The sequence below is a fragment of the Bos grunniens genome, chromosome 3, assembly GCF_055505025.1.
Source record: "Bos grunniens cultivar Pamir isolate PY7600 chromosome 3, Bosgru_T2T1.0, whole genome shotgun sequence".
Lineage (NCBI taxonomy): Eukaryota > Metazoa > Chordata > Mammalia > Artiodactyla > Bovidae > Bos > Bos grunniens.
In genome coordinates, this window is record NC_141167.1 from 43,511,521 (window position 1) to 43,537,992 (window position 26,472).

General features: G+C 41.5%; 1 protein-coding gene across 2 annotated transcripts in view; it reads left to right on the forward strand.

Moving 5' to 3' along the window:
- Positions 1 to 26,472, forward strand: part of IL12RB2 (interleukin 12 receptor subunit beta 2) — an 86,841-nt gene that overhangs the window by 39,654 nt on the left and 20,715 nt on the right. For both annotated transcript variants that reach the window (XM_086394305.1, XM_086394307.1), the window contains exons 9-10: positions 9,312 to 9,531; positions 20,688 to 20,888. In XM_086394305.1, the coding sequence (XP_086250431.1) occupies positions 9,312 to 9,531; positions 20,688 to 20,888 (421 nt within the window). The remainder of the gene's footprint in view (positions 1 to 9,311; positions 9,532 to 20,687; positions 20,889 to 26,472) is intronic.

Sequence of the window (26,472 nt, forward strand, 5' to 3'; positions counted from 1 at the left end):
GACAGGAGGAACTCATCAAAACCTCAGAACAGCCTGCAGCCAGATCAGGTGCTTTGTGGTGGGGCCCAGTCAGACCTTACTGGGGAAGGGAAGCGAAGACATGCGTGTGGTGGGTGATTTTTCTTTTCTAACTTTGATCAATACTGGGAAACCCAATGAAAGGGACACCCCGCCACTGCAGAGGGGAATTCAGGGCTTCAGCACCAAAGGAAGCCCCAAGTAAAACCCCGTCAGCCTGTGAACACAGAGAGAGCACGTTTCTCTTGCGGCTGGGGAAATGAGAGATGACCTTTCATTTCTCTAGTATGTTTACACTAGAGAAGAACAACTTGATGCTGAATGGGTACAGCCCAGGTGTGTGCTGAGGGTGGGGGCGGGGGTGGGTGGAGGGAGGGGAGACGGGTCCGTGGTGAGGATGTGAGTGTCTGGAGTGGTGTGTCTGCATGTGTGTTGTGTGTGTGTGAATGCACATGTGTATGAATGCATGTGAATTTTGTATTCGTGGGAGGGATCTGATTGTGTGGGTGTGCAGATATGAGTATGTGTGTGATTGTGCAGGCATGTATGCTGTGCATGTATGTAAGTGTTTTAGTCACATCTAATAAAACACCATAGTTTGGGGGCTTGTAAATAGCAGAGATCAATTTCTCACAGTTCTGGATGCTGGAAGTCTGAGATCTGGCTGCCAGCATGGTTAGGTAAGGGCCCTCTTCTGGATTGCAGACTTCTCCTGCGTCCTCACATGGTGACATGGTGGAAGGGGCTAGACAGCTGTCCGGGGTCTTAGAGAGTGCTGATCCCATCCATGGGTGCTCCACCCTTATGACCTAATCAACTCACAGAGGCCCCACCTCCTGACACCATCACATTAGGTGTGAAATTCCAGGGTGTGAATCACCATTGCAGTGAGTGAGTGTAAAGGCGTGAATGTGTGGAAGATGGGTGTGTGGGGTGTATGTGGGTGTGAGTGTGGGTGAGTATGTGTGGGTCTGTGAGTGTGGGGGTTGGGTGTGAATGTGAGCATCTACATGTGTGTCTATTTATGAATGTGAGTGTGAGTGTGTTGAGGGTGGAGAAGACAGCTGTTGTTCTGGTTCCTATGTAGTTCCTCATTTTCCCACACCTTGGTTTCTCCTAAAAGCTACATTTCCTCAAAAGTATTCCGTACTGTTTTTTGCCATAGCTTTTTTTTTTTTTTTTTTAATTTTTGGTCACACCACATGGCTTGTGAGATCTTAGCTCCTCGACCAGGGATTGAACCTGCAGTAAAAGCATGGAGTCCTAACTGCTGGACCACTAAGGAAGTCCCCATAGTTGCTTTTAAGAGAAAAAGTACTTTCTATGTTGAAGCCAAAAAATTGAGCCTAATCTATGAATAGAGCAAAAACACCTGGGTATTGTCAAAACAGTAAATGCGGTGGTAGAAAATGTGGCTGTGTCACCAACAGCCCCAGTGTTGGATGAGAGCCCTTCACAAGGGGTCACCAATTCTTTCCCTCACATTCTAACATCCCCTTCTGCACAGACTTTCACATCATTTCCTTTGCTTTGACCAGTTATTTCCATCTGTGATTCCAGTACACTTTTCCTTCAGTTAATTCAGCTTCCATCCTTTAAGAAGAAAGTCACTTTGAATATAAGCCTTTGACTGTGTGGATCACAATAAACTGTGGGACATTCTGAAAGAGATGGGAATACCAGACCACCTGACCTGCCTCTTGAGAAACCTCTATGCAGGTCAGGAAGCAACAGTTAGAACTGGACATGGAACAACAGACTGGTTCCAAATAGGAAAAGGAGTATGTCAAGGCTGTATATTGTCACCCTGTTTATTTAACTTATATGCAGAGTACATCATGAGAAACGCTGGACTGGAAGAAACACAAGCTGGAATCAAGATTGCCCGGAGAAATATCAATAACCTCAGATATGCAAATGACACCACCCTTATGGCAGAAAGTGAAGAGGAACTAAAAAGCCTCTTGATGAAAGTGAAAGAGGAGAGTGAAAAAGTTGTCTTAAAGGTCAACATTCAGAAAACTAAGATCATGGCATCCGGTCCCATCACTTCATGGGAAATAGATGGGGAAACAGTGGAAACAGTGTCAGACTTTATTTTTCTGTGCTCCAAAATCACTACAGATGGTGACTGCAGCCATGAAAGTAAAAGACGCTTACTCCTTGGAAGGAAAGTTATGACCAACCTAGATAGCATATTCAAAAGCAGAGACATTAGGTCCGTCTAGTCAAGGCTATGGTTTTTCCTGTGGTCATGTATGGATGTGAGAGTTGGACTGTGAAGAAGGCTGAGCACCAAAGAATTGATGCTTTTGAACTGTGGTGTTGGAGAAGACTCTTGAGAGTCCTTTGGACTGCAAGGAGATCCAACCAGTCCATTCTGAAGGAGATGAGCCTTGGGATTTCTTTGGAAGAAATGATGCTGAAGCTGAAACTCCAGTACTTTGGCCACCTGATGTGAAGAGTTGACTCATTGGAAAAGACTCTGATGCTGGGAGGGATTGGGGGCAGGAGGAGAAGGGGACGACAGAGGATGAGATGGCTGGATGGCATCACTGACTTGATGGGCATGAGTCTGAGTGAACTTCGGGAGTTGGTGATGGACAGGGAGGCCTGGTGTGCTGTGATTCATGGGGTCGCAAAGAGTCAGACACGACTGAGCGACTGATCTGATCTGATCTGATCTGACGTATGAAAAGATAGGACAGTGGGTTAAAGCCACATTACCCTTTCCAGTTTCCTCTGTCAGTTTCTTCAGAGTCCTCTCACTGTCTGAAGCATGGCTAATCATAAACTTTCTGAAGTTTAGGTTTAGACCATGGGTCTGGAAGAGAAATGTCTGTGTGCAGATGGAGCTGAATTCCCTTCTTCATTCACTCACTCCCTCGTTTGTTCATCCACGCGAACAAGTACATTAAAGCCCCTCTTTAGGCCTAGAGCCCATGTTGTATGCAGGGACATGGACGTGAACAAGCCAGGGGCAGGCTCCATGCCCTTGAGCTCACCGTCCAGCAGAGGAGGACAGAAATGCAGAGGGGATGGTGAGGGTCTTTGGGTGTTAAGAAGGAGTTCAAGGTTCAGCTGAGGGGACTATGACCAGGGAGGGGAGGGGTGAGGAGTCAGGACCTTTCAGAAGGTAATACTGGCAGTTTCAGCATCTCCCATTCTCTGTGCAGCTAACGTGGTGAACCATAGACCAAAGTGAAGCTCAGGCGATGAGTCACTGCAGTTAAAGAGACAGAGCGTCAGGAAGACACAAGGGACGGGAGGGTCTACACATGGAAAGATAGGCCCACAATCAGAATCCATGTGAGCATCTGCTTGTAGTTTATTTGGTTGAAAGGATTTGGAGGTGTGGGTAAAATGAGTCAGCAGTCTAGTTGCTGAGGATTAAATAGGGTGAAGTTTTTGTTTGTTTAAACTGAGTTTTAAGGATAAAATCTTTTGGAATATTTAAAAGCTTTAGAAAATATCATGTATTTTCCCTTAAATTGTTTATATTGATTCTGTCCAGGTGTTATTACAGTTTTCTGACTTAAAAAAATACGAGAAGGTAATATTGGAGCTCCCCAGAAGAACAAATTAGTCAGGACAAGGGTGGGAGAACATTTGCTGGGAAGACCTCAGGGGGACATGGCTTTGGCATGTACAGAATCACATTAGTGAAGTGCTATCCCATAGAAATATTGGGTTGGCCAAAAAGTTCATTCAGCATAAGAGGGCACACAAACCTGAACAAACTTTTTGGCCAACCCAGTATAAAGCAAGCCACAGATGCAAGCCATATGTGTAATTTCAAACTTTCTCATGGCCACATTTTAGGAAATTAAAAAAAACAGATGGAGTTAATTTTAATAGTATGTATCACTTAACACAGGTTTATTGGGAATGTTATCATTTCAACATGTAATCAATTTAAAAATTACTAATGATCTATCTTGGGGCTTCTCTCATGGCTCAGTGGTAAAAAATCCACCTGCCAACGCAGGAGACTCGGGTTTGATCCCCAGGTTGGGAAGATCCCTAGGAGAAGGACATGGCAAATCACTCCAGTATTTTTGCCTGGAGAATCCCAGGGACAGAGGAGCCTGGCAGGCTACAGTCCATAGGGTCGCAGAGTCAGACACAACTGAAGCGACTGAGCACGCACGCATGCACGTGTCTATTAAGTGCCAGTATGGCACAGAGGCCAAGAGCTCACCCTCCAGATGGCACCCCATCCTAGGTCAGGATAGCTTCATTTCAAAGGCTACATGGCTCCCTCCTGTAGTGAGCAAGATTCCTAAGCCTTGACAAGCAGGAAAGGAGAGATGGGGAAACGCTTGTTTCCAAAAGTGGGGAAAAGATTGAGCAGGGAAAAGACTCACTTGTTAAAAGAAGTAATTCATTTTGATAAATAGCTACCCTCAAACCATAGAAGACAAGGAGAAAGAGAAAAGAGCCAGCCCCATACTAGTTAACAGCACAGCTTCAGAAAGACAGTTGAGATCAGCAGCAGCTTGTTTAGTACATTCACTTGGTTTCTTTCTCCCTGTCTTTGTCTTGGGTGAATGAAGAGTGTTCCAGCCTGTATCACATTGCACTGAAGCCATGAATTCTTTGGCCTCCTCTTATGAAAGGGATTCAGTAAAAGTAGGAAGTATTATTTGTAACCTGGTTTATATTGATGGAGGACAAAGGTCTATTGTGAATCCCCAGGGAAGATTGGCTGCCAGGAGCCTTATGTAATTATAGGAGCTATACAACATCAGAATCAATATTTAAATACAAAAGCAGCAGATGGGAAGATTAGTTTTGTTGCAGTATTCAACTCTTTCTCCTTCCCTTTCCCAGCCCTGTCCCAACACAGGCTGGCACAGAATTGCTGCAGATGCTTTCAGACAGAACAGGTTGCTTTCCCTTGCTTGCTGGTCACACATGCTATACCAGCTGCAATGCAGGGAATTTGGATTGGATAGCAGAATGTGGTCAGTGACAAAGATAAGAGTAAGTAGCAGAGAATTAACAGAACATAGAAAACACAGACGCAAGGGGGGTTAAAGCTTGCTCTTAAAAAGTTTCCATTATTTTGCTGTTTTCCAGCTATAAAACAAGATAGAAATCATTATGCCAGGGTAACTGCCAGAAGGTAAATCAGTTCAGAGTAACAGAACACCTGGGGAATGTCTACTGAGTGCCAGCATGACAGCAGTTTAAGACCTCATCCTCCAGGTAGAGCAGCTGTGCTACCTGGGTTCAAGTTCCAGCTTTACCACTTGCTGGCTGTGTGTCCTTGAGCATGGTGCTCAACCTCTCTGTGCCTTATGAGCACAGTGTAGATAATAACAGCATATACTACATGAGATTGCTATGAAAACTAAAGAGAGAATTGTGAAAAGTGTTTGCAAGGTCATGGTTAGGAGGCAAACACTGTATGTGACACTGAGGATGCAAAAATAAACTGACAGGCTAATAGGGAAAACAGATCCACAGATAGAAATTTCCAGTACAGTGATTTTCAAACCTTCCAGGTAAAGACTGTCCTTACTTTGAACTAGGGTTGCTGAAGGCAGTCGTAAGTTGAAGTATTCAGGCTTAAACCCACAAATGGTATATATACTTTGTAGTCAACTGTGTGATATTGGTGAGACTTCCACAGGGAGCTGTGGTATATGCCAGGTTAAGAATAATAGAAGATTCATAGAAGAGCCATAAGGGTAAAGTGCCAATCATGATGATTTTTATATTAAAGTGAATAAACAGTACCCACCAAGTGTCTTCACATCTGTCATGCACCAAACACGTTTTGAAACAGTCTGCTTCCCTTAGGTCACTGAATCCTCCAATACACCTGTGCTGCACAAAGAATTATCCTCACTTTACATGTGAGGAAACTGAGGCTCAGAGAGTTGAAACAGCTTGCCCAAGGTCACACAGCTGCTAAGTGGTGGAACAGAAAAGTCAAAGATCTGTCCTAATAACAAGAACCAAGTCAGCAGTGTTTCAGAACCCAAAAGAAAAAAAAAAAAAAAAAAAACCTCACAGATAAAGCTGTGATTAGTAAATGTTCAAACTCCTCAGCTTTCCAAAGGGTCTTGATTACAGGCGCTCTTCTCTGATATAGGCTAAACTCTACCACTTTTTAAAAAGTTATTTTTTGCCTGAAGAGAAATTCAGAAGTAAAATAGTACTTTATTGTCAGTACAGTAGTTTTTAAGTCCTAAGAGGAAATGCTTTATCAATTCACAGAAACGCCTTTCCTATAATACACTTTAAAACAGAAACGGGGCAATGCATTCTGAAATGCATCAGACTTTGTGCTTTCTTGGATTGCATTCACCAAGTTATTTTTGATTCTGAAAGCCTTTTCAGACAGCAGAATTATTATAACGGTTTATAAGGGAGCTCACTCCTTGCTCTTTGGACAAACCAAAGTCAGAAAGGCCAAGTTCACCAAGTTTAGGTCATTTTCCACAGGACAGAGCAGAAAGAAAACTGAAGGGAGAGAAGCAGTGGACACATTTTTCTTCTTAGTGTATTCTTACCAGTAGAAGAAGGTGACGACAGTAATATCACTGGCTGAAATCTGCTCTTAGCACTGTCCAAGAAGGGACAAGAAGTACCCTGTCTTTGTGATGTTCACAGGGATCCCTGGCTCAATAGGAGTATCTCCTTCATCTCTCACATCCACCAGGGGGCGCACTGAAATCTCACATTACTATGGGGACAAGTTTATTTCTTAACCTCTCTTGAGCTTTAGCACTCTCATCAGAATAGGGAGTGTCACATTTATTGTGACACTCATTGTAGAGCTCCTGATTCATGGTATGGCCCAATAGATGATAGATTCCCCCTTCTCACCCACCCAAATAAACACTAGAGGAAAAAATAAGTTTATCTGAAAAGACCCAGCTGGCTCCTCAGGCCAAGGTTCTTTTTGTTTCAGAACTTGTCCCCTTCTGACTCAGAGCCTCTCGGCTCTGGAGAAAGAATTCTGGATCTCCACCCTCCCCAAATTACTAACCTCATGCCCACTATTGATGTTCCACATCAGAGCATACCACAGCCGCACAATTACAGAGGCTGCTTTGCAACTCTGGGCCAGAAGGGTGACTGAGGACCCAACTATGCAATATGGCGCCTGTACTCACCAACTGTCTCAGGCTTGCCAATAGAAGGAGTAGCGAGTCAGAGTGGAGGGGTCATGAGTCTGGAGGTCAGGAGCCCTTGATTCCACTCAGCTCCTCCATCTGTCTCTTGAGTGGCCTTAAGCAAATCATCTCGTGTCCCTGGGACTTAGTTTCCTCTGTTGATAAAATGAAACACTGAATTAATTGTTCATCTGGAGAATCCCCTCCAGTTCTGCTCTTCTGGTATTCTATTCTAGCTCTTATTAAAACTGGAATAATTATTCCATTATTTAATTCTGTTGTTATTCCATTCCCTTAGAGCCAGGTTAATCCACGGGTGATGGATTATGTACATGGTTTGCAAACTTAATGTTACCTAATTTTTTTAACTAACCTAATCACACTGTTTTCAGGTGCTTCAGGAGACCACCTGCCTGCTGGCTAAATACTTGTTTCCCCACTGACTCACTGAACTCATTGAATCTTTTATTCTATGGACCTTGCTAGATAAGTTAGGTCCATTTTCCAGTTTGGTTAAGGAGATTAGTTAACTGATTGATGTTAACCTTTATCCCCAAACTTGAGTTTGACATTTTATACAAGCACAAGTCAAGGGATACCATGTTCCTTTGTCTAACTTGTTGGCCCCATCTTCATTTTCTCACTGATATTTGCAGCTCAAAAATATGGGATCTGAAGAGAAAATGCAAGATAGGTCCAGGCCCTTCGCTGCCCTCCTTCACTCTTTCCAACCCACACCTCTGCTTACCAGATCACTGGGATCAGATAGATTTCCACAGCAGTCACTAAGTAGGTTCGTTGGACCCAGGAGGACTTGACATTTCCCCCCTTCTGTTAGCATTCTACCATTGGATTGCATGAGATTACCAAGGTGTCTGTGAAGGACAATGAGGGGGCCATAATAGAGGCTGTTTCCCTATTTGCCTCCTGGGTCCCTGGCAAGAATGAGGAGTTTTGTGAGCGCCAACTCTTGGGAAGTACATTTGGGTGCTACCCTCTGGAGCTACCAAAGAGACAAGTAGGGAAGGATGGAGTGAGAGAGACCTGATCGAATGGTCTTCCCTACCCAGCTTTTACTTATTTATCTTTTTTTTTTCTTCTGTGGCCAAGGGCATGTTTATTAATAACAGTTCAGAACATCACAATGTCAAAAGCACTCACTTGTTTTAATCCACACAAGATCAGCTGTGATGGACACTTGCCCCACCAAAACTTTGTGGTTCTTGCCAGGACACAGGATGTCTTATAGGGAAAAGCTGAACGTGCACCCCAAAATGCCCCCAGCCACATGGCATTCACCCATTGCATTGACCATGTTTTATAATCTAGTCTTGGCCCTTGTGGATCCAGAAAGGCACCTAGGACATGACCTGCATCATTCAAGCTCCCAGAGCCTGAAATATGAAAAAGCTGGATGTTCATGCATTAATTTATAGTGAGAATTGCAGCTGTTGGGCCAACCAGAAGGCCTGAGTCAGCAGATAGGAGCATCCTCTTGCAGCATGCTAATTATTTCAGAAGCCAAATTATAATCAGAAGGCCAGTTTTTTCACTTAAAGTGGAAGATACAAATTCTAAATGAAGCAGATATTCATATTAACCCAGCCTCTCCTGACAGATAAAAGACATAGGATACCAAATTATTAAAAGATGGCTTAGGAGCAGGAAACCAGAAAAGGGGGCATTTGCCAACCCTAAGGTGTGTTTTTCAGCATCTTGAGGTCACGCCACACCCCATGAAAGGAAGAGCCTTGCAAGAAAACTGTGATGCTTAAGTCTGGTGAGCAATGCCTTTCTCTCCCTACACTAGGCATGGACAGGCACTGCCAACACAGGCTTGGGCAACTCTCCATTTCCAGTGATTCTGTTTCTCATGGTCCTTGTCTAACAGGGTTACAATACAAAGAATTAGTTTTATGCTTACTTTCTGGGATTGTTCCCAAACAATTCTTTAAGAATTAACTTTTTAAAAATGTTAACTGATTGTTTTCTATAAGCGGTGGAGCTTGGTGGAGCATAAGTGTGTGGTGGAAGAAATGAAAAAATGTAAAAAAAAGGTCACTCTAGTGTAGTCACCTGCTGCAGGCAGTCATGAGGTCCTAGCATAGAGCATCCAGTGACCTTGTCTGAGAGTACACAGTAAGTAAGTGTGTTTTGTTGCAGAATCTGAGTCTATCGGAAGCAAGAGGAAAAATCCTCCACTATCAAGTGACCTTGCAGAAGGTGGCAGGAGGGGAAATCACACTACAGAACATCACAGAACACACTTCCTGGACCTGGGTAATTCCCAGAACTGGGAACTGGGCTGCGGCTGTGTCTGCAGCTAACTCGAAAGGCAGTTCCCTGCCCACTCGCATTAACATAACGGATCTGTGTGGGGCAGGTAAGTACCAAATTTTCTTTAATATTGTTTGTAGGAAACTGTCTTCCTAATCTCTTAGCTCATTCAGGCCCAGCTCAGGGCCTGGTATGAGTAGCACAGGAGTGTAGACTTTGAAATTAACAGGTTTCAAAGGCTGTCTGAAATTTCCTTTTAGCCAGTGAGTATCCAAATGAATTAACACCTCTGAGCTTCAATTTCCCCCTCTCTAAACTAGGGATTACATTACCTGAATTGCAGGTCATTGTGAGTTTAAATAAAGAGACTAATAAATACATAATAGGTGTTTGGGGTTTCCCTGGTGGCTCAGCTGGTAAAGAACCCCTTGCCAATGCAAGACGCACAGGTTCGATCCCTGGGTCAGGAAGATCCCCTGGAGGAGGAAATGGAAACCATTTGCTTGGGAAGTCTCATGGAGAGAGGAGACTGGTGGACTGGAGTCCATGGGGTCACAAAGAGTCGAAGATGACTGAGAATATGCACACACATATAAACAATAAATGTTAGTTACGGAAATATTCATTAAATTGAACACTAATATCTTGCTAATTTTTCCATGAGCAAGAGTAATATGTGTTGTCAAGTTCTAGAAAAAGCATACCTATAGTCAAAACATGTTTGAAAACCAATAATATTAAAATGAAATTCTGACTGTAAGGAACTATAGTACAATATTGCTATACTATAGCTCTTTATTATTCAAATTTAGATATGTATCCAATTATCTACATTGAAAACCTCCCAGCTAGCTAGACATATTTTATAGTCACATCCTCTGAAAGCTACCTTGTCAGGATTAAAGCTGATAATTAGTGAAGAAAATAGATACTAAAACTATTTTCAAGACCTGTATTATAAAAGTATTTTAGTCAAGATTGTCGGCCTAACTTTTTCAAAAAATGCCTGATAGAATAAAACTCTATAATTAGATTCTTCCTTAAAATTCAGTGTAACAGTTTATCCACACTGGGGTCTGAAAGTGAAAGTCAGTCTTTGCAGTCCATGGAATTCTCCAGGCCAGAATACTGGAGTGGGTAGCTGTTCCCTTCTCGAGGGAATCTTCCCAACCTAGGGATCAAACCCAGGTCTCTCACATTGCAGACAGATTCTTTACCAGCTGAACCACCAGGGAAACCCAAGTATAATAGAGTGGGCCGCCTAGCCCTTCTCCAGCAAATCTTCCTGACCTGGGAATTGAATCGAGGTCTCCTGCATTGCATGCAGATTCTTTACCACCTGAGCCACCAGGGAAGCCTAGCAATTATTATTTTGAAGAAGCTTCTACCAAGAATTCTCATCTTATATATACTATTGAATCTTGGTTATAAGTCTTTTCAGTCATATATCTGTAAAGGTAGAGATAATATAGTAGATAAAAATACAAATAAATATTGATATACCCTTGGGTCAGCATATGAGTTAGGAATTTCTTTTAGGAGTGGTAGTTGCTCTTTCTAGAGGCTTGACTATAGTGACTTACTTATTCTCTTATAGAAGAGAAGTTTGGAGGTAGACAGCCCAGGGCTGGTGTGACAGCTGTACTCATGAGGACTCCAGCCTCCTTCCTTCTGTACCCTCTGCCACATAGTCCAGGATGACTGCTGGAGCTCCAGCTGTCTCCTTCTAGGCAGCAGAAAAGAAGGGAGAAGCCTCACCTCTCACTCTTGAGGAGTTTTGCCCCAAGTCACACAACAACACTTGCAGTATTGATCCTAACTTGTCACTTGGTCACACCCAACTACAAAGGAGACTTAGAAACACATTGTTCTCTTGCTAGAGAAGATGAGAAGAGGGTATTTGGTAGGTAACTGGTAATCTCTGCCTCATGTGGGGAAGGCATCTAAGAAGAAACCTGAAGGAAAAGATGGATTACCTATGGGAAAAAAGCTTAACTTTATGCATAGTAAAGTAAGAATTTTTAAAAAACACTGTAAATAAGGTTTTAAATGCAAAGAGCAATTTAGGAAAAGTATATGATAGATTTTTGGCAAATACATATAACTTTCAAATAAATAAGAGATAATGGGATATGAACAGGAAAGTCAAATATAAAATAAAAGGAATAGGGACTTCCTTCATGGTCCAGTGGCTAAGACTCCACTCTTCCAATGCAAGGGGCCAGGGTTTGAGCCCTAGTCAGGGAACTTGATCCCACATCCTGCAACTAGAAGATCCTGCATGCTGCGGCTAAGACCTGGGCAGTGAAATAAATAAATAAATAAATAAACACTTACAAATAAATAAATAAATAAAAGGAACAATACAGATATAAAAACATGTTCAGCCTAACTAGCAATCAATGAGATGCAAGTTTTGAAAGAAAAAAAACCTTAGCAATCAGATCAAAATAAAAAAGAGTAAGTAGCATCAGCATAACCTATACTGGTGAAAGTGTGGGGAAAAGCCACTTTTGTGTGAACTGGTACACTTTCTTTACAGTTGAGCCACTAGGGAAGCTCATGAATTGGTACAACTTTCTGAAGAGAAATGTGTCAACTTGTAACATAAAAAACTTCAAATATGAATATATCTTTTGACCAGGAAACTATGCCATTAATAATACATCCTCAGCAAATAATAAGGCATGAGCTTAAAAAAAAATGTAAGCTTTTTTGTTGAATGGTTTTAAAATGTTTTTTTTTTGTTGAAATGGTTTTGAAATAATGAAACACTACAAACAGCCTAAAATTTTATAATAGAGGGTAGATTGGTTAAATATATCATAACCTTCACCCACCTTAATCCCACTCCAGCATAAAAGTAATATTGTAGCTGTGTTTTTATTGGTGTGGAAAGATGCACATGATGAGTGAAAAAGTAGGCTTTCAAAAGTATACATGGTATAATGCAATTTAAAATAAGAATTTACACAAATAGACATTTTAGCACAGTAAAGAAGTCTAGAAGAATGTACATGGAAATATCAACAGAAGTCATATCTACATTGTGGTATTACAGGTGATTTTTATACTCAAATTTGCTTCTTCATTGAGTAAGTACTATATGTGTAAATTTTTTAAAGGGATCCTGTAGGGGAAAATTGAGATCTTACCACTGTTTAATATCCTGCTCTTGTTAAAAAGTAGTATGTCAAAATACCTTACTTCTTTAAACCTCACTGCAGATGGGTCTTGAGGATGTAAGCATCTTGAATTTTCTGGGCCCATTCTAGTTTCTTTACTTAGATTTGAAAACAGCTTCTCAAAATGACACATTCATTAGGCCTCTGCATTATTGATTCAACAAAAATTTATTGAGATTACTATATAAGGTAACTGGAGTTCAGCAATAGGTAAAAAGTACAGTTACATTTTGTCCAGTGGGAGGGGCAATCATATAAAAAAAGCAAACTGCAGTACAGGATATATGTGAGACAAGAGATATGCACAGGGCACTCTAGGAACAGAGAAAAGTAGAAACATGGGCATGGAGGGGAGGCTTCGTGTGAACAGAGATTAGAGAGACGAGTTGGTGTTAGCCAGGCAAAACAGTGCAGGTATGCAGGCAAGGTTTGTTTTAAAGTAAGATCTGAGCAGGCATAGAAGTTGAAAAGAAGAACCAGGGTGGGAAAGAGTTGACGAGGAAGGGGAAAGGGGATCATTAAGGGAATGAAGTTCCTGAGGAGCTGAAGGATGATGGATCTAGAAGCCAAAAAGACATAAGAGGCACAATTCCCCCTCTCAGAATGGAGGAGTGTCATTAAGGATGAGGCTCAAAATAGAGAAATGTGGAGGGGTGGTAAAGTAAGACATTGAAACAGTTCTCTAGACCTAGGCTGTAGCTAAAAGGGTCCTGGTCCTAGAAATCTTAAGAGCCCACTGCCTCTCTTAAGGCCACACCTGAGCCATCCAATAGAAGTAGTCAAGCCTCCTAGGGAGACCTGGAGGACAGATTTGCAAATCTCCCATCGGGGAGCTCTCGTGTCCCAAATTCTGCATGATCTGTAGGAATAGTGTACCATGTACTTTTGCTGCTTCTCTTTCAGTGTAGTTCACACAACTCACAGAAATAGCTTTCTTCCCAGAAAGAGAAAAATAGTGCCCCAAGTGGCAGAATTGTATCGATTTTGAGAAAGCGGGGACAACTTGTTTGTAAAAGGCATATGCCACAGCATTGAATATCAAGAAGTATGAGAATGATTTTGTTGGTTTATGATGAAAACTGAATGTGTGCTAAACAGACTGGTCAAGAAATAAAACACATTTAATATTTCAGACCTGTCCCTGTGCTCAGGAATTTTGGAAATTATGGCCAGAGTCAGAAGCTAGCACAACCATAGAGGCCCACACAGATGTCAGAGACTGAGGCCCCAGGAGGTGAAGTAACTTAGCCAAGATCGTACATCCAATTAGTGGCAACGCTAGACTGAAAACCAGGCCACCTGTCAGGAGGGCAATTTTTCCAAATACCGTATGAACTTCATAACTCTATTCAGATGCTCTTAATGAAAATGTAGAGGGAATTTGAATGATAAAGGCTGAAGAATAATTTTGAAAGATGTCACAGAAATGAGTTGTTAGCCAAGTTCTAAAAGAGAGGGCATGCCCTGGCAAACACGGTGGGGAGAAAATCCAGGCTGGTTCCTGGCAAGTGTGGTGACTCAGAGACTGGGCAATGCCAAGTTGATTTACTTAGCTAATTGCAATGAGACCAGCGGTTAGAAAAGTTGATTGACTGTGTTAGCCCATCACCTGGCAAAGAGTCTTTCAAACCCTACGTGCTCAGTACATATTTACTGAATGAATACGTTTTATTCTCCAAAACAAAAACAAATTTGTGGCATAGCCAGAAAATAAGATACCAAGGCAAATGAAGACAAAGAACCAGGGCTGGGGAATTCCAGTTCCTGGCAAGGTAGCTAACACAGAGGTACCAAACCCACCCAAAGATCCATAGGAGAGACAGGACAGGATGACTGAGAACCTGTGAATGGGGAATAGTGAGGAATGGAGAGGACTGAGGTGGCACTGGCTTGTTGCACTCCTTTTTCTTCCCCTTGTTGCCTTGGTATTTTTACTATGGTATTTTACTTGGTATTTTTACTATGGGGCAGGAAAGTCTGGAGGGCAGGGCAGAATGACTATGAGGAAGCCCTGGAACCTAATGAAGAGTGCCTGAGATATTCTCCTGCCCCCCAACCCCATGGTCTGGCAGTTATAGAAGAGAATGACAGCCCCACTCTCCCATGAAGAGCAGTGTCAGCCACAGAGGCATGGGCAGGTTCCGGAGCTGCCAAGTACACCTCCTAAGAGCCAAGCAGAGCTCAGGGTGCATCACTATAGGCTCTCTGGTTCTCCACTCTGAAAAGCTCCTTCTCCTCACCTAAGCTTACCTGGAGGAGCACAAGCTCTGGCTAAGGTTTCACGACTCCCCCCATAGAAAAATGAAGGTCAAGGCTGCTGATCAATCCAAGGAAATAAAACATGACCCCAAAGGAGAAAATTAGGAGAAATCTGAGGGGCACAGTTCTGGGAAGGAAAGGCACCAAGTGGGACTACTTGGGTGGTAGGACGCATAATCAGCACAATAGAAAGACCAAGAGTTTAGAATAAGGGCTTCCCTGGTGGTCTAGCAGATAAGAATCCTCCTCCCAATGCAGGGGCCATGGGTTCAATCCCTGGTCCAGGAAGATTCCACATGCTGTGGAGCAACTAAAGCCCATGCGCCACAACCACTGAGCCCATGTTCTGTAACTATTAAAGCCCATGTACCTAGAGACCCTGCTTTGCAACAGGAGAGAAGCCTTTCACAGCTACTAAGAGTGGCCCCCTGCTCACTGCTACTAGAGAAAGCGTGCTCACTGCAATGAAGACCCAGTGCAACCAGAAATAATTGAATAAATAAGAGTTTAGAGTAAGCATAAGAAGTATCCTTAGAAAGATAAGAGAGGATACTGGGAACATGAATCAGAAACAGGTGGTTGTGGAATAGCCCTAAATAGAGATTCAATATGAAAAGTTCAGATGTTGAAATAAAGAACTCACCCAATGGGTTGGATAGCAGAAAGGACTTATCTGAAGAGTGAATGAGTGAGAGGAAGATTGGGTGAGAAACTTAAAAGTCATCAAAAGGGGAAAAGAGTTTGAAAAATAAGAAGACTTAAGACATTGAAAGAATAAGTGATGATAATTGCATAAAAGAAATTAAGAGAAAGAAATTAAATTAAATTAAAAGAAATTAAGAGAAAACGTGAATGAAAGGGTAAATATTTGAACATATTTATCAAGAATCTTACAGAATGTACTACTCTGGTGCAGGATGTCGATAATGGGGGAAGTGATGCGTGTTTGGGGTCGGGGTGTGTGGAAAATGTCTGTACGTCTCACTCAATTTTGCTGTGAACTTAAAACTGCTTTAAAAAATAAAGTCTATTTTAAGAAGAAAGGAGAAAAGATAATGAGTGCAGAATGATCAAGCAGGGTTGCCCCCAAGAATACAAAGATGGATCGATATCAGAAAAGTGTATCAATGTAATTCATTACTTTAATACTGAAGGAGAAAAGGGGGATATATTCTTAACAGATATAGAAATGTATTTAGTAAAACAAAATTTTTAGTAAATAAATAGTATTTTATAAAAATAAAATCTGTTTGAAAGCTATAACAAAAAGGAAAACTTTTTAGCTTTTTAAAGACTTTCTACCAAAAACATGCAGCAAGCATCATCTTAATAAAGATATGTGGGAACATTCTTTTTTAAAATTAGCAACAAGATTTAAAAAAAAAGGAAATGAGATTTGTTCAAAGATTGGGAAGAAGAGATTTTAAGTGTACAACTAATAAGATTATTACATGGAAAATTTAACAAGGGCCATAGACAAATTATGAGAACTAATTAGAGAGTTTAGAAGGTCGGCTAGAATAAGAATAACACACACAAATTCATAGTGGAAAAGAAGTAGAAAATAAGATGCCATTTTAATAGCAAACTAATAGTATAACATGTCTAGGAATTAACCTTAAAAAGCACATTAAAACTTTAAGGAGGAATTTTTGAAACTCCATTAAAAGATATAAAAAGAGACCCAAACAACTTCAAAGAAACATCATATTTATAAATGGGACAACCTAACATTGTAACAATATCAGTTCTCCCTGAACTGAGCTGTAAATTTAATATAATTCCAATAAAAATACCAGCTGAAATTTTTGAGGACTCTCATAAACTGATTATAGGAGCTATATGGAAGAATAAAGTTTCATGAATACGCAAGATCACTTTGAAAAAAAGAAGAGCAAAATGAGGAGGGACTTTAACTACCAAATAGTCAGGTGTCACAGAGCGTTGTAATGTGACCAGTGTGTTCTGGTAAAGAAGCTGATCCACACAAAAACCCATGAATATGTGGAGCTTAGTGTGTGACAGGGGTGGTACCACATTTGGAAAAAGTGACCTGTTGTGTGGAAAAAATAATAAAGCTTATTTCCTTTAAACACACACACACACACACACACATACACACACACACCCTTTAGCTAGATTTGGATTAAAAACCTAAATATGAAAGGTATTTAAAAAATAAAACCAAAAGCAAATGGAAGGAAATGTAGTTAAGTATCTTTGTGACCCCAGAATGGAAGGATTTTATAAACAAGACTCAAAATACACATACTGTGGTAAATTTATCCACATCAAAGTAAGTATTTATGTTCAACAAACACATCATAAAATTAAGAGACTTGAAAGACTAGAGTGAGATATTTTTAGTGTTGAAAACTAACATGTGATTAATATCTAGAATATAGAAGTTATTTCTGCAAATCAGGAAGAAGACAGGAAATACAACAGAAAAAAAAATGAGTGAGGTATGAAAAGGGGAAAGTCAGACAGCTAGTAATATGTGAAGAGCTCAGCCTTGTAAGAAATCAGAAAACGAAAATAAAACCACAATTAAATACCTCCTTACATGTGCCAGCTTGGGAAAATGAGAAAGAAAATACCAGATGTTGGTGGGGAAATGAGAACTCTCATGCTTTTCTTGTTGGAGGGTCAACTGATTTACTGTTTTAGAGATCAGTCTGACCATATTTAGGGAAATGGGTGAATTTAGTTTATAATTGAAAAATTGTGTGCATTTATATGTAGAGAAAGTCTATTTTTAAAAAACTGAAGTATAGTTGCTCTACAATGTTGTGTTAGTTTCTATATAGCAAAGTGAATCAGTTATGTAATACATATACATATATCCACTCCACACTGGTTCACATTTGGGAGAAGAGTACGTCATGACAGTATATTGTCACCCTGCTTATTTAACTTATAAGCAGAGTACATCATGCAAAATGCTGAGTTGGATGAATCACAAGTTGGAATCAAGTTTGCCAGGAGAAAATCCAACAGTCTCGGATATGCAGATGACACTACCCTAATGGCAGAAAGCGAAGAGGAACTAAAGAGCCTCTTGATGAAAGTGAAAGAGGAGAGTGGAAAAGCTGCTTAAAATTCAACATTCAAAAAACTAAGATCATGGCATCTGGTCCCATCACTTCATAGCAAATAAATGGGGAAAAAGTGGAAACAGTGGCAGATTTTATTTTCTTAGGCTCCAAAATCACTGTGGACAGTTGCTGCAGTCATGAAATTAAAAGACGCTTGCTCCTTGAAAGAAAAGCTATGACAAACCTAGACAGTATATTAAAAGGTGGAAACATCACTTTACCGACGAAGGTCCTAATTGTCAAAGCTACGGTTTTTCTAATAGTCATGATTGGATGTGAGAGTTGGACCATAAAGAAGGCTGAGTGCCGAAGAATTGATGCTTTTAAATTGTGCTGGAGAAGACTCTTGAGAATCCCTTGGACAACAAGGAGGTCAAACCAATCAGTCCTAAAGAAATCAACCCTGAATATTCATTGGAAAGACTGATGCTGAAGCTGAAGCTCCAATTCTTTGACCATCTGATTCCAAGAGTCTGATGCTGGGAAAGATGGAGGACAAGAGGAGAAGAGGGCAACAGAGGATGAGATGGTTGTGTGGCATCACTGGCTCAATGGACATGAGTTTGAGCAAACTCTGGGAGATAGTGAAGGACAGGGAAGCCGGGCATGCTGCAGTCTGTGGGGTCACAAAGAGTGGGACACGACTTAGCGATTGAACAATACTCTTCTGTTAGATTTCCTTCTCATTTTGGTCATCACAGAACATTGATATAGTTCCCTGTGCTATACAATAGGTTCTTATTCAGATCAGATCAGATCAGATCAGTCGCTCAGTCGTGTCTGACTCTTTGCGACCCCATGAATCGCAGCACGTCAGGCCTCCCTGTCCATCACCAACTCCCGGAGTTCACTCAGACTCAACGTCCATCGAGTCAGCGATGCCATCCAGCCATCTCATCCTCTGTTGTCCCCTTCTCCTCCTGCCCCCAATCCCTCCCAGCATCAGAGTCTTTTCCAATGAGTCAACTCTTCACATGAAGTGGCCAAAGTACTGGAGTTTCAGCTTTAGCATCATTCCTTCCAAAGAAATCCCAGGGCTGATCTCCTTCAGAATGGACTGGTTGGATCTCCTTGCAGTCCAAGGGACTCTCAAGAGTCTTCTCCAACACCACAGTTCAAAAGCATCAATTCTTTGGTGCTCAGCCTTCTTCACAGTCCAACTCTCACATCCATACATGACCACAGGAAAAACCATAGCCTTGACTAGACGAACCTTTGTTGGCAAAGTAATGTCTCTGCTTTTGAATATGCTATCTAGGTTAGTCATAACTTTCCTTCCAAGGAGTAAGCGTCTTTTAATTTCATGGCTGCAGTCACCATCTGCAGTGATTTTGGAGCCCAGAAAAATAAAGTCTGACACTGTTTCCACTGTTTCCCCATCTATTTCCCATGAAGTGATGGGACCAGATGCCATGATCTTCGTTTTCTGAATGTTGAGCTTTAAGCCAACTTTTTCACTCTCCACTTTCACTTTAATCAAGAGGCTTTTGAGTTCCTCTTCACTTTCTGCCATAAGGGTGGTGTCATCTGCATATCTGAGGTTACTGATATTTCTCTTAGTCATCTATTTTATATATAGTAGTGTTTATATGTCAATCCCAATCTACCAATTCATCCCATCCCTCCTCCTTAGTGACCACAAATTTGTTTTCTAATCTATGACTCTGTTTCTGATTTGCAAATAAGTTCATATGAACCATTTTTCTGGATTACACATATTAGTGATATTACATGATATTTGTCTATTTTTGACTTACTTCATTCTGTATGACAATCTCTAGGTCCATCCATGTCACTGCAAATGGCATTGTTTCGTTCCTTTTTATGGCTGAGTAATATTCCATTGTATATTTGTACCACATCTTCTTTATCCATTCCTCTGTCAGTGGACATTGAGGTTGCTTCCATGTCCTGGCTATTGTAAAGAGTACTGCAATGAATATCAGAGTATATGCATCTTTTCAAATTTTGGTTTTCTCCAGATCTTTGCCCAGGAGTAGGATTGCTGGGTCATGTGGTAGCTCTATTTTTAGTTTTTTAAGGAACCTCTATACTGTTCTCCATAGTGGCTATACCAATTTACATTCTTACCAACAGTGTAAGAGAATGAGAGAGACACTTTTACATAGGCACACACAAGGACATGCAAGAGAAGGTTCATTGCATCCTTGTTTGTGCTGACAAAGAGTTGGAAGAAAGCTTGTCACTTGGAGACTACACAAAGAACATGTTGAGGCAGTAATCTGAAGGAATGAGCTTGATTTTCATATAGCAGCAGAATAGAAACATATTGTTGAGTGGGAAAATAAAAGTTAGGAAAAGCACTAGATTTACTCCAAATGTGTTTCAGGAAAATACAACACACAAACTGAAAGCAACACTAATTCTCAAGGACACATATATATGCAAATAAACATATAGAAGGTAGATTAGAAGGATGCATATTATAGATCACTAGAGCAGGTACCTTTGGGGACACAGAAGTGGAAAGTGAAATGGAAGATGAAGGGGAAATAATTCCATAAATAACACTACACAGGGTCCTGGCACCGATGCCTGTTCTCCAAGAACTGAGAAGCTGGATGAACAAAATCTGTGAACCTGAAGTCCTTTAAAAGACGTCGGTTATTGCCACAACTTTGCTGGGTTGGGTAGTTGTTTTTTATATCTGTTTCCACTGTGATTTTGTTTTTTTTTCCCCCCCACCTTTCCCCATAAAGAGTTGCTGGCTCCTCAACAGGTCTTGGCAAAGTCAGAGGGCATGGACAAGCTCATGGTGACGTGGACACCTCCAGAGAAAGCTACCGCTGCTGTGCAGGAATATGTGGTGGAGTGGAGGGAGCTCCACCCAGGGGCTGGTATGCAGCCCCCTCTTGGCTGGTTGTGGAGTCCCCCCTACAGACTGTCTGCTCTGATTTCAGGTACTTAATATTCACCTTCCTTTTCAAGGGTTACTAAGTTCACGTTTTTCAAGGAAACTTCAGGCAGGAACCCAAAGCCATGCTCTCAGTTACAGCTGTGTGAGAAGAGGGGCAGTGATGACCTAGAGCCCATCAGGGTGCACCACTGCAGCCATAGAAGACCCACTGATTGACTAAAACCTCTAGGATTTATTGAAAACTCATGTGCCTGGGACAGTGCCATATATGATGAGTAAATAATGAACCCAACAAGCATGGCTGAGAGCTAAGTAGTAGCCAGTCAGTGTGATGGACACCTTACATTTGGGAGTTCATTTAATTGTGAGAAAAATCGTATGTAGCAAGAGTTATTTCCCCCATTATTACAAATGAGGAAACCAGGAGATCTTTCATTTCCAATTCTGCTGCTTATTATTTGTGTGATAATAAACCCAGAATTATCTATATGACAGTTGGTTTCTCTCATCCTCAAATTGCAAATCTGTCAGTGGTTACATATATCAAGTTATGGAAAGCATCTGAAAATGCATTCAAACAATTGGACAGAAGTTAATCAGTGTTTTTTTTCTATTTCATTTTATCTTTGGAGTACATCTTAAATTTCTGTATCATACAATATGAATTTAAACTGAAAAGAAATGTCATAAATAATCATTTAATCCTGTGCATAGGCAACATTGTTGTTATTGTTGTTTCATCGCTAAGTCGTGTCTGACACTTTGCAACCCCATGGACTGTAGCCCACCAGGGTCCTCTGTCTATGGAATTTCTCAGGCAGGAATACTGGAGTGGGTTGCCATTTCCTTCTCCAGAGGATCTTCCCAGACCCAGGGATCAAACCTACGTCTCCTGCATTGGCAGGTGAATTCTTTACCACTGAGCCACTCGGGGAGTCTATAAGCAACATTGAACAATTGGAAAACAAGGCGGCCAAAGGCTTGTTTAACCATTTTGATAAATGATTGCAGTGGTGTGTGTCTTCCTCCTATCAGAGTCTGATGCTTACCCTTCTGCTGTCATGGAAGCAGTCCCTAAATGGGGCTTATTATTTCTAACCAGTGAAAAGAATCCTTAACCTCTTCTGTCAGAGAGATCTAGTCCTAATCGCACCGGAGATGGCTGACATATTTGCCCAACAAACATTAAAGGGCAACATCTCAAGTTCTTTATTTTTTTCAAGTTCTTAATTACAAACTCTGAAGTCTTACTCTGTGAGCCACTGTCAGCTTCTATTATTGTTTTGTGTTTGAAATACTCAAAGGCCTCCCTTACTTACCAATGAATGTTACCAAAGACCAATTAGTGGGAATTTCTTATTTTAATTTTCCCGAAGAGAAATGGTATTATTTGCATTCTAGAGTTAAGCTAGTTAGATGGTCACTTTTTTGAAAATCTTCCAGGATGAATTTCAACGAACAAGGCACGTGTGTCTGTGTGTGTCTGTGTGTCTGTGTGTGTGTGCGCACACGCACATGTGCTGACACATTCAGAAGCTGAAGCTACAGTATTTTCCGCCTTCTATTTTTCTCCTACTAATTGTTATTCTACAATAAAGCAAAATCATCATAAGATTATTAATGAAAATCTAGGCCAGCAGATCACCCCAAATTATTTTTTTTATTTATTTTATTGACATATAGTTGCTTCACAATGTTGTGTTAGTTTCTACTAATAGCAAAGTGAATCAGCTATACATATATTTCTATATTACAGGAAACCTGAATGAACTCCTTGGCCAACCCAATATATACCCCTTCTTTTTTTTATTTCCTTCCCATTTAGGTTACCACAGAGCACTGAGAAGTATTCCCTTAAAATGTTGATAAATGTGTTTTCTGTATGGCAGTGATGTGTTAATTTAATGTGTTAAAAATGTCAGTGTGATTTTTAAAGTATAAGTTCAGCATAGTGATGAAAAGTTCTGCAGCCAGATTATCTGGATTTGAGTCCTGGCTCTGTCACTTATCAAAGTGTATGATCCAGGGCAAATTAACTTCTCTGTGCCTCAGTTTCCTTATCTGGAAAATGGGGGTAATATTGCCTACCTCACTGGGTTATTGTGAAGACTAATTGAAGGAGAAAACATTTTAACAATACCTAACACATTTTAAGTGCTCAATAATCTAGCTATCAGTATTAGTATTATATGTGATGGAGCTAAGATTTTATAGGTTTTGAAGCTCTAAATCCCATAATATTTTCATTACACCATGACAACCATTATACCTGTCCAGGAGGATATACACATCCTGCTTAAGGAGGCAAGATTTTCACAGATGAAAAAAACAGAGCATGGTGCATGATACATGACCCAGTCCTTAACTGTGTGCCTCTTTTAGAGTCTGGCTACTCAGACTTCTAGTGGGTTGTGTTCAATTTTAATCACGGTACTTAAAGAGAATGCTGCCTGGATACCCCCGTGAGCATCAGAGGAAGGTGAGCAAGCCTTTAGGGTCTAGAACTTTTAATGCGGAAAGCATTTAGTGTGTAGGAGAGTGTTCTAGATTGGGGTGGGAGGTGGTTGATGACTCTTGCTGGCTTCAATATGTATGTAAGAAAGGGTATGTGTCCTTTGTTGTCTGGAGAGCAGAATGAAGGCCCTCTGCATAAAAATTGTAAGAAGACAGATGTCAGCTCAATTTTGAGAAAGTACTTCCCTTACAGTTGATGGTCTCTAATAGGACAGTTGTTGCCCCTCAAGGCAGTGCATTCTCTGTCCCTAGAGTTGCTGAGGTGGAATCAGTGTTCCTTTAAGGGTGTGGTGTGTGTGTGTGTGTGTATGCGTGCTCAGTCATGTCTGACTCTGTGACCCTGTGGACTCCCGCCAGGCTCCTCTGTCCACGGGATTTCCCCCGGCAAGAATACTGCAGTGTGTTGCCCTTTCCTCCTCCAGGGGATCTTCCCGGCCCAGGGATCCAACCTGCGTCTCCTGGATCTCCTGTGCTGGCAGGCGTATTCTTTACTACTGAGCTAACTGGGAAGCCCTTTATGACTGTTATGTCCATCAAATCAGACGAAACAGTAGATACTGAACTCTAAACTGCTATATAATTATAAACACTTATTATATTAGGATTTACCCCTTTGGGATAGTTTGAACTATACAGTCCCTACAGATCTTTCTTTTTAGAAATTCTATTAATTCTATACACAGTGCCTAAAATAAATGACAAGAGAGAATTTTTTCCATACTTAAGAAACTAAAATGTTCTTAAGCACTTCAGACATATTCATTTGAATAAAAGCAATCATACTGGATGAGATTAACTATTAATTCAAGTCATTCTCCTACCTGAAAACACTTGATTAACTGTGAGTTTGTTTTGACGTAACAGTCGCTAAGAGTTGAACACGACTGAGTGACTTCACTTTCACTTCACTTTTAGAAATAAACACTTAAAACTTACCTAATTCATACTTATCACGAATTCAAAGTTACCCTCTCCAGTCAGTAAGATAACTCATTGCCATAAGACCCTTACCAGTTTTTTCCCAGCATCTAGCTGGGGCAGAGTTGGATGCTTTGGAATGGGCTACAGTGAAGTTCAACTCCTGGATTATAAGTTGGTGGGGTCTAGGCTAGAGACTGTCAGTCCTGTCTTGTCTAGGTGAAAACAGTTCTGACCTTATTATATAACCACTCCTTTTACAGATAACGTAGACATCATGGTGTCTAGAAAACCTTCCCTCATGCCTACCTATTGGGGCTCATCTTCTGTATGCTCCCATCATACTTCCTCTATGATTGCCTCTCATTGCTGATCATTTAGTGTTTGCCTTCTCCCAGACTTAACAGGTGAAATTAGCTTTCTGTGAAAACCACTTGAGAGACAGTTTATGAATAGGGAGACAGAACCTTTGCCTAGGAGTGCCAGGTGTGTGTGCATTCATGGGAGTCTTCAGAAATAAGCCTGGAACTCAGGGCCAGACTCTAAAAAGAAATGAAAATGTTAAGAGTATGGGCTTCATCCACCAGCAGCAAAGGCTAAGGAATTTCTGAGGTGGGGAGCAGACAGTGATTAGGGTGTGTTCGTGCCGGAGACCCAAGAGAGGCAGGTTTGATCCCTGAGCCGGGAAGATCCCCTGGAGTAGGCAATGGCAACCCACTCCAACATTCTTGACTGGAAAATTCCATGGACAGAGGAGCCTCCAGTCTGCAGTCCATGGGGTTGCAGAGTCAGACATGACTGACTGAGCACACATACACACACAAGTAAGAATTAGCCGGGAAAACAGGAGGAGTTCTTAAGGTCAGAATTGGGGAACAAGCTTGCTCGGGCTCTACTCTTCATAAAAAAGAGTCAGCTAAGTTATGGAGCCACATTTTCTTCCCTCCTCCACATGTTAGTCACTCAGTTGTGTCGGACTCTTTGTGACCCCCTGGACTATAGCCCACTAGGCTGCTCTGTCAATGGGATTCTCCAGGCAAGAATACTGGAATGGATTGCCATGACCACCTCCACGGGATCTTCCCAACCCAGGACTGAACCCCAGTCTCCTGCATTGCAGGTAGACTCTTTACCATCGGAGCCACAAGCGAAGCCTGCCCTCCTCCACTAGGGGCAGGCTATTCACAAGAAGCCCAAAGTTTCTGATGCCGCAGTTCCCAAGGCCTCTGCCCTGAACTCACACCTTGCATGGCAAAATGCAACGAAACCGTTTGCCTAATGTGCTCATCTGGAACTCCCACCTGGCACTGTGGTTGATAGGTCCCTTCCAGAACTAGCAACAGAGCTGCCAGGCACCAGCCCCTCCCAAATGAAGCAATTCCATATTCCATGTTGCCCTTTGGATTTCTGGGTCTGGATGCCACCCACAAAGCATCTTTAGATGACAGGGCTAAGCTGATTGCAGCCTTGTTCTACTTCACTTGACTCATGAATACAATTTGGAACTTGCCCATGGCATGAGTTTTTATCTCCTCATGGACAGTAGTAGTTGCACATTTGGGCTTTATGTACTGCCTACTTGCTGGAATATTTAAGGGATAATGGATTTTTATAGAAAACACACAATGTAGTAAATTATTCTGTGATATAAAATTCCTCTTCCCAAAAAGAAAATGTAAAACCCTAATCAACTGTCAGTGTAGGGGACCCGACCTACCTATGGCAGGGCATTGAACAATGTGGGAAAGAGTCCTTCCTCTGCCCATGTGAGACTACAGTTAGTTACCTAACAGAAGTAATCTTTTTCCTTTAAATTTTCATTGGGAGTTTAAAGATAAGTCACGGGCAGTATCTATGACAGGGGCCTTTTCTTTACAGGAAATTGACATTTGAGATTCATGGAAATAAGGAGTTTGGGCAGGGGAGAGTGCCAATAAACCTTATGGCTGACAGAAAACTGCAAAGTGTAGCACTTTAAAAGATAGGAAGGAGTATTAGCATCCCCAGGTATCTTCCCAGTCTTCCAAGCTGTGAGGCAACTGAGACCTGAGTGGAACATGGCGGGGGGACTGGGGGCTGTGGCGGGGGGACTGGGGGCTGGCAGGGCGGGGCAAAGGGGTAGATTACACTGAGCGGCACCCTGATTAGTCACACCAGAATGTGTCACCTACACTGCCCTGTCAGATCATGATAAG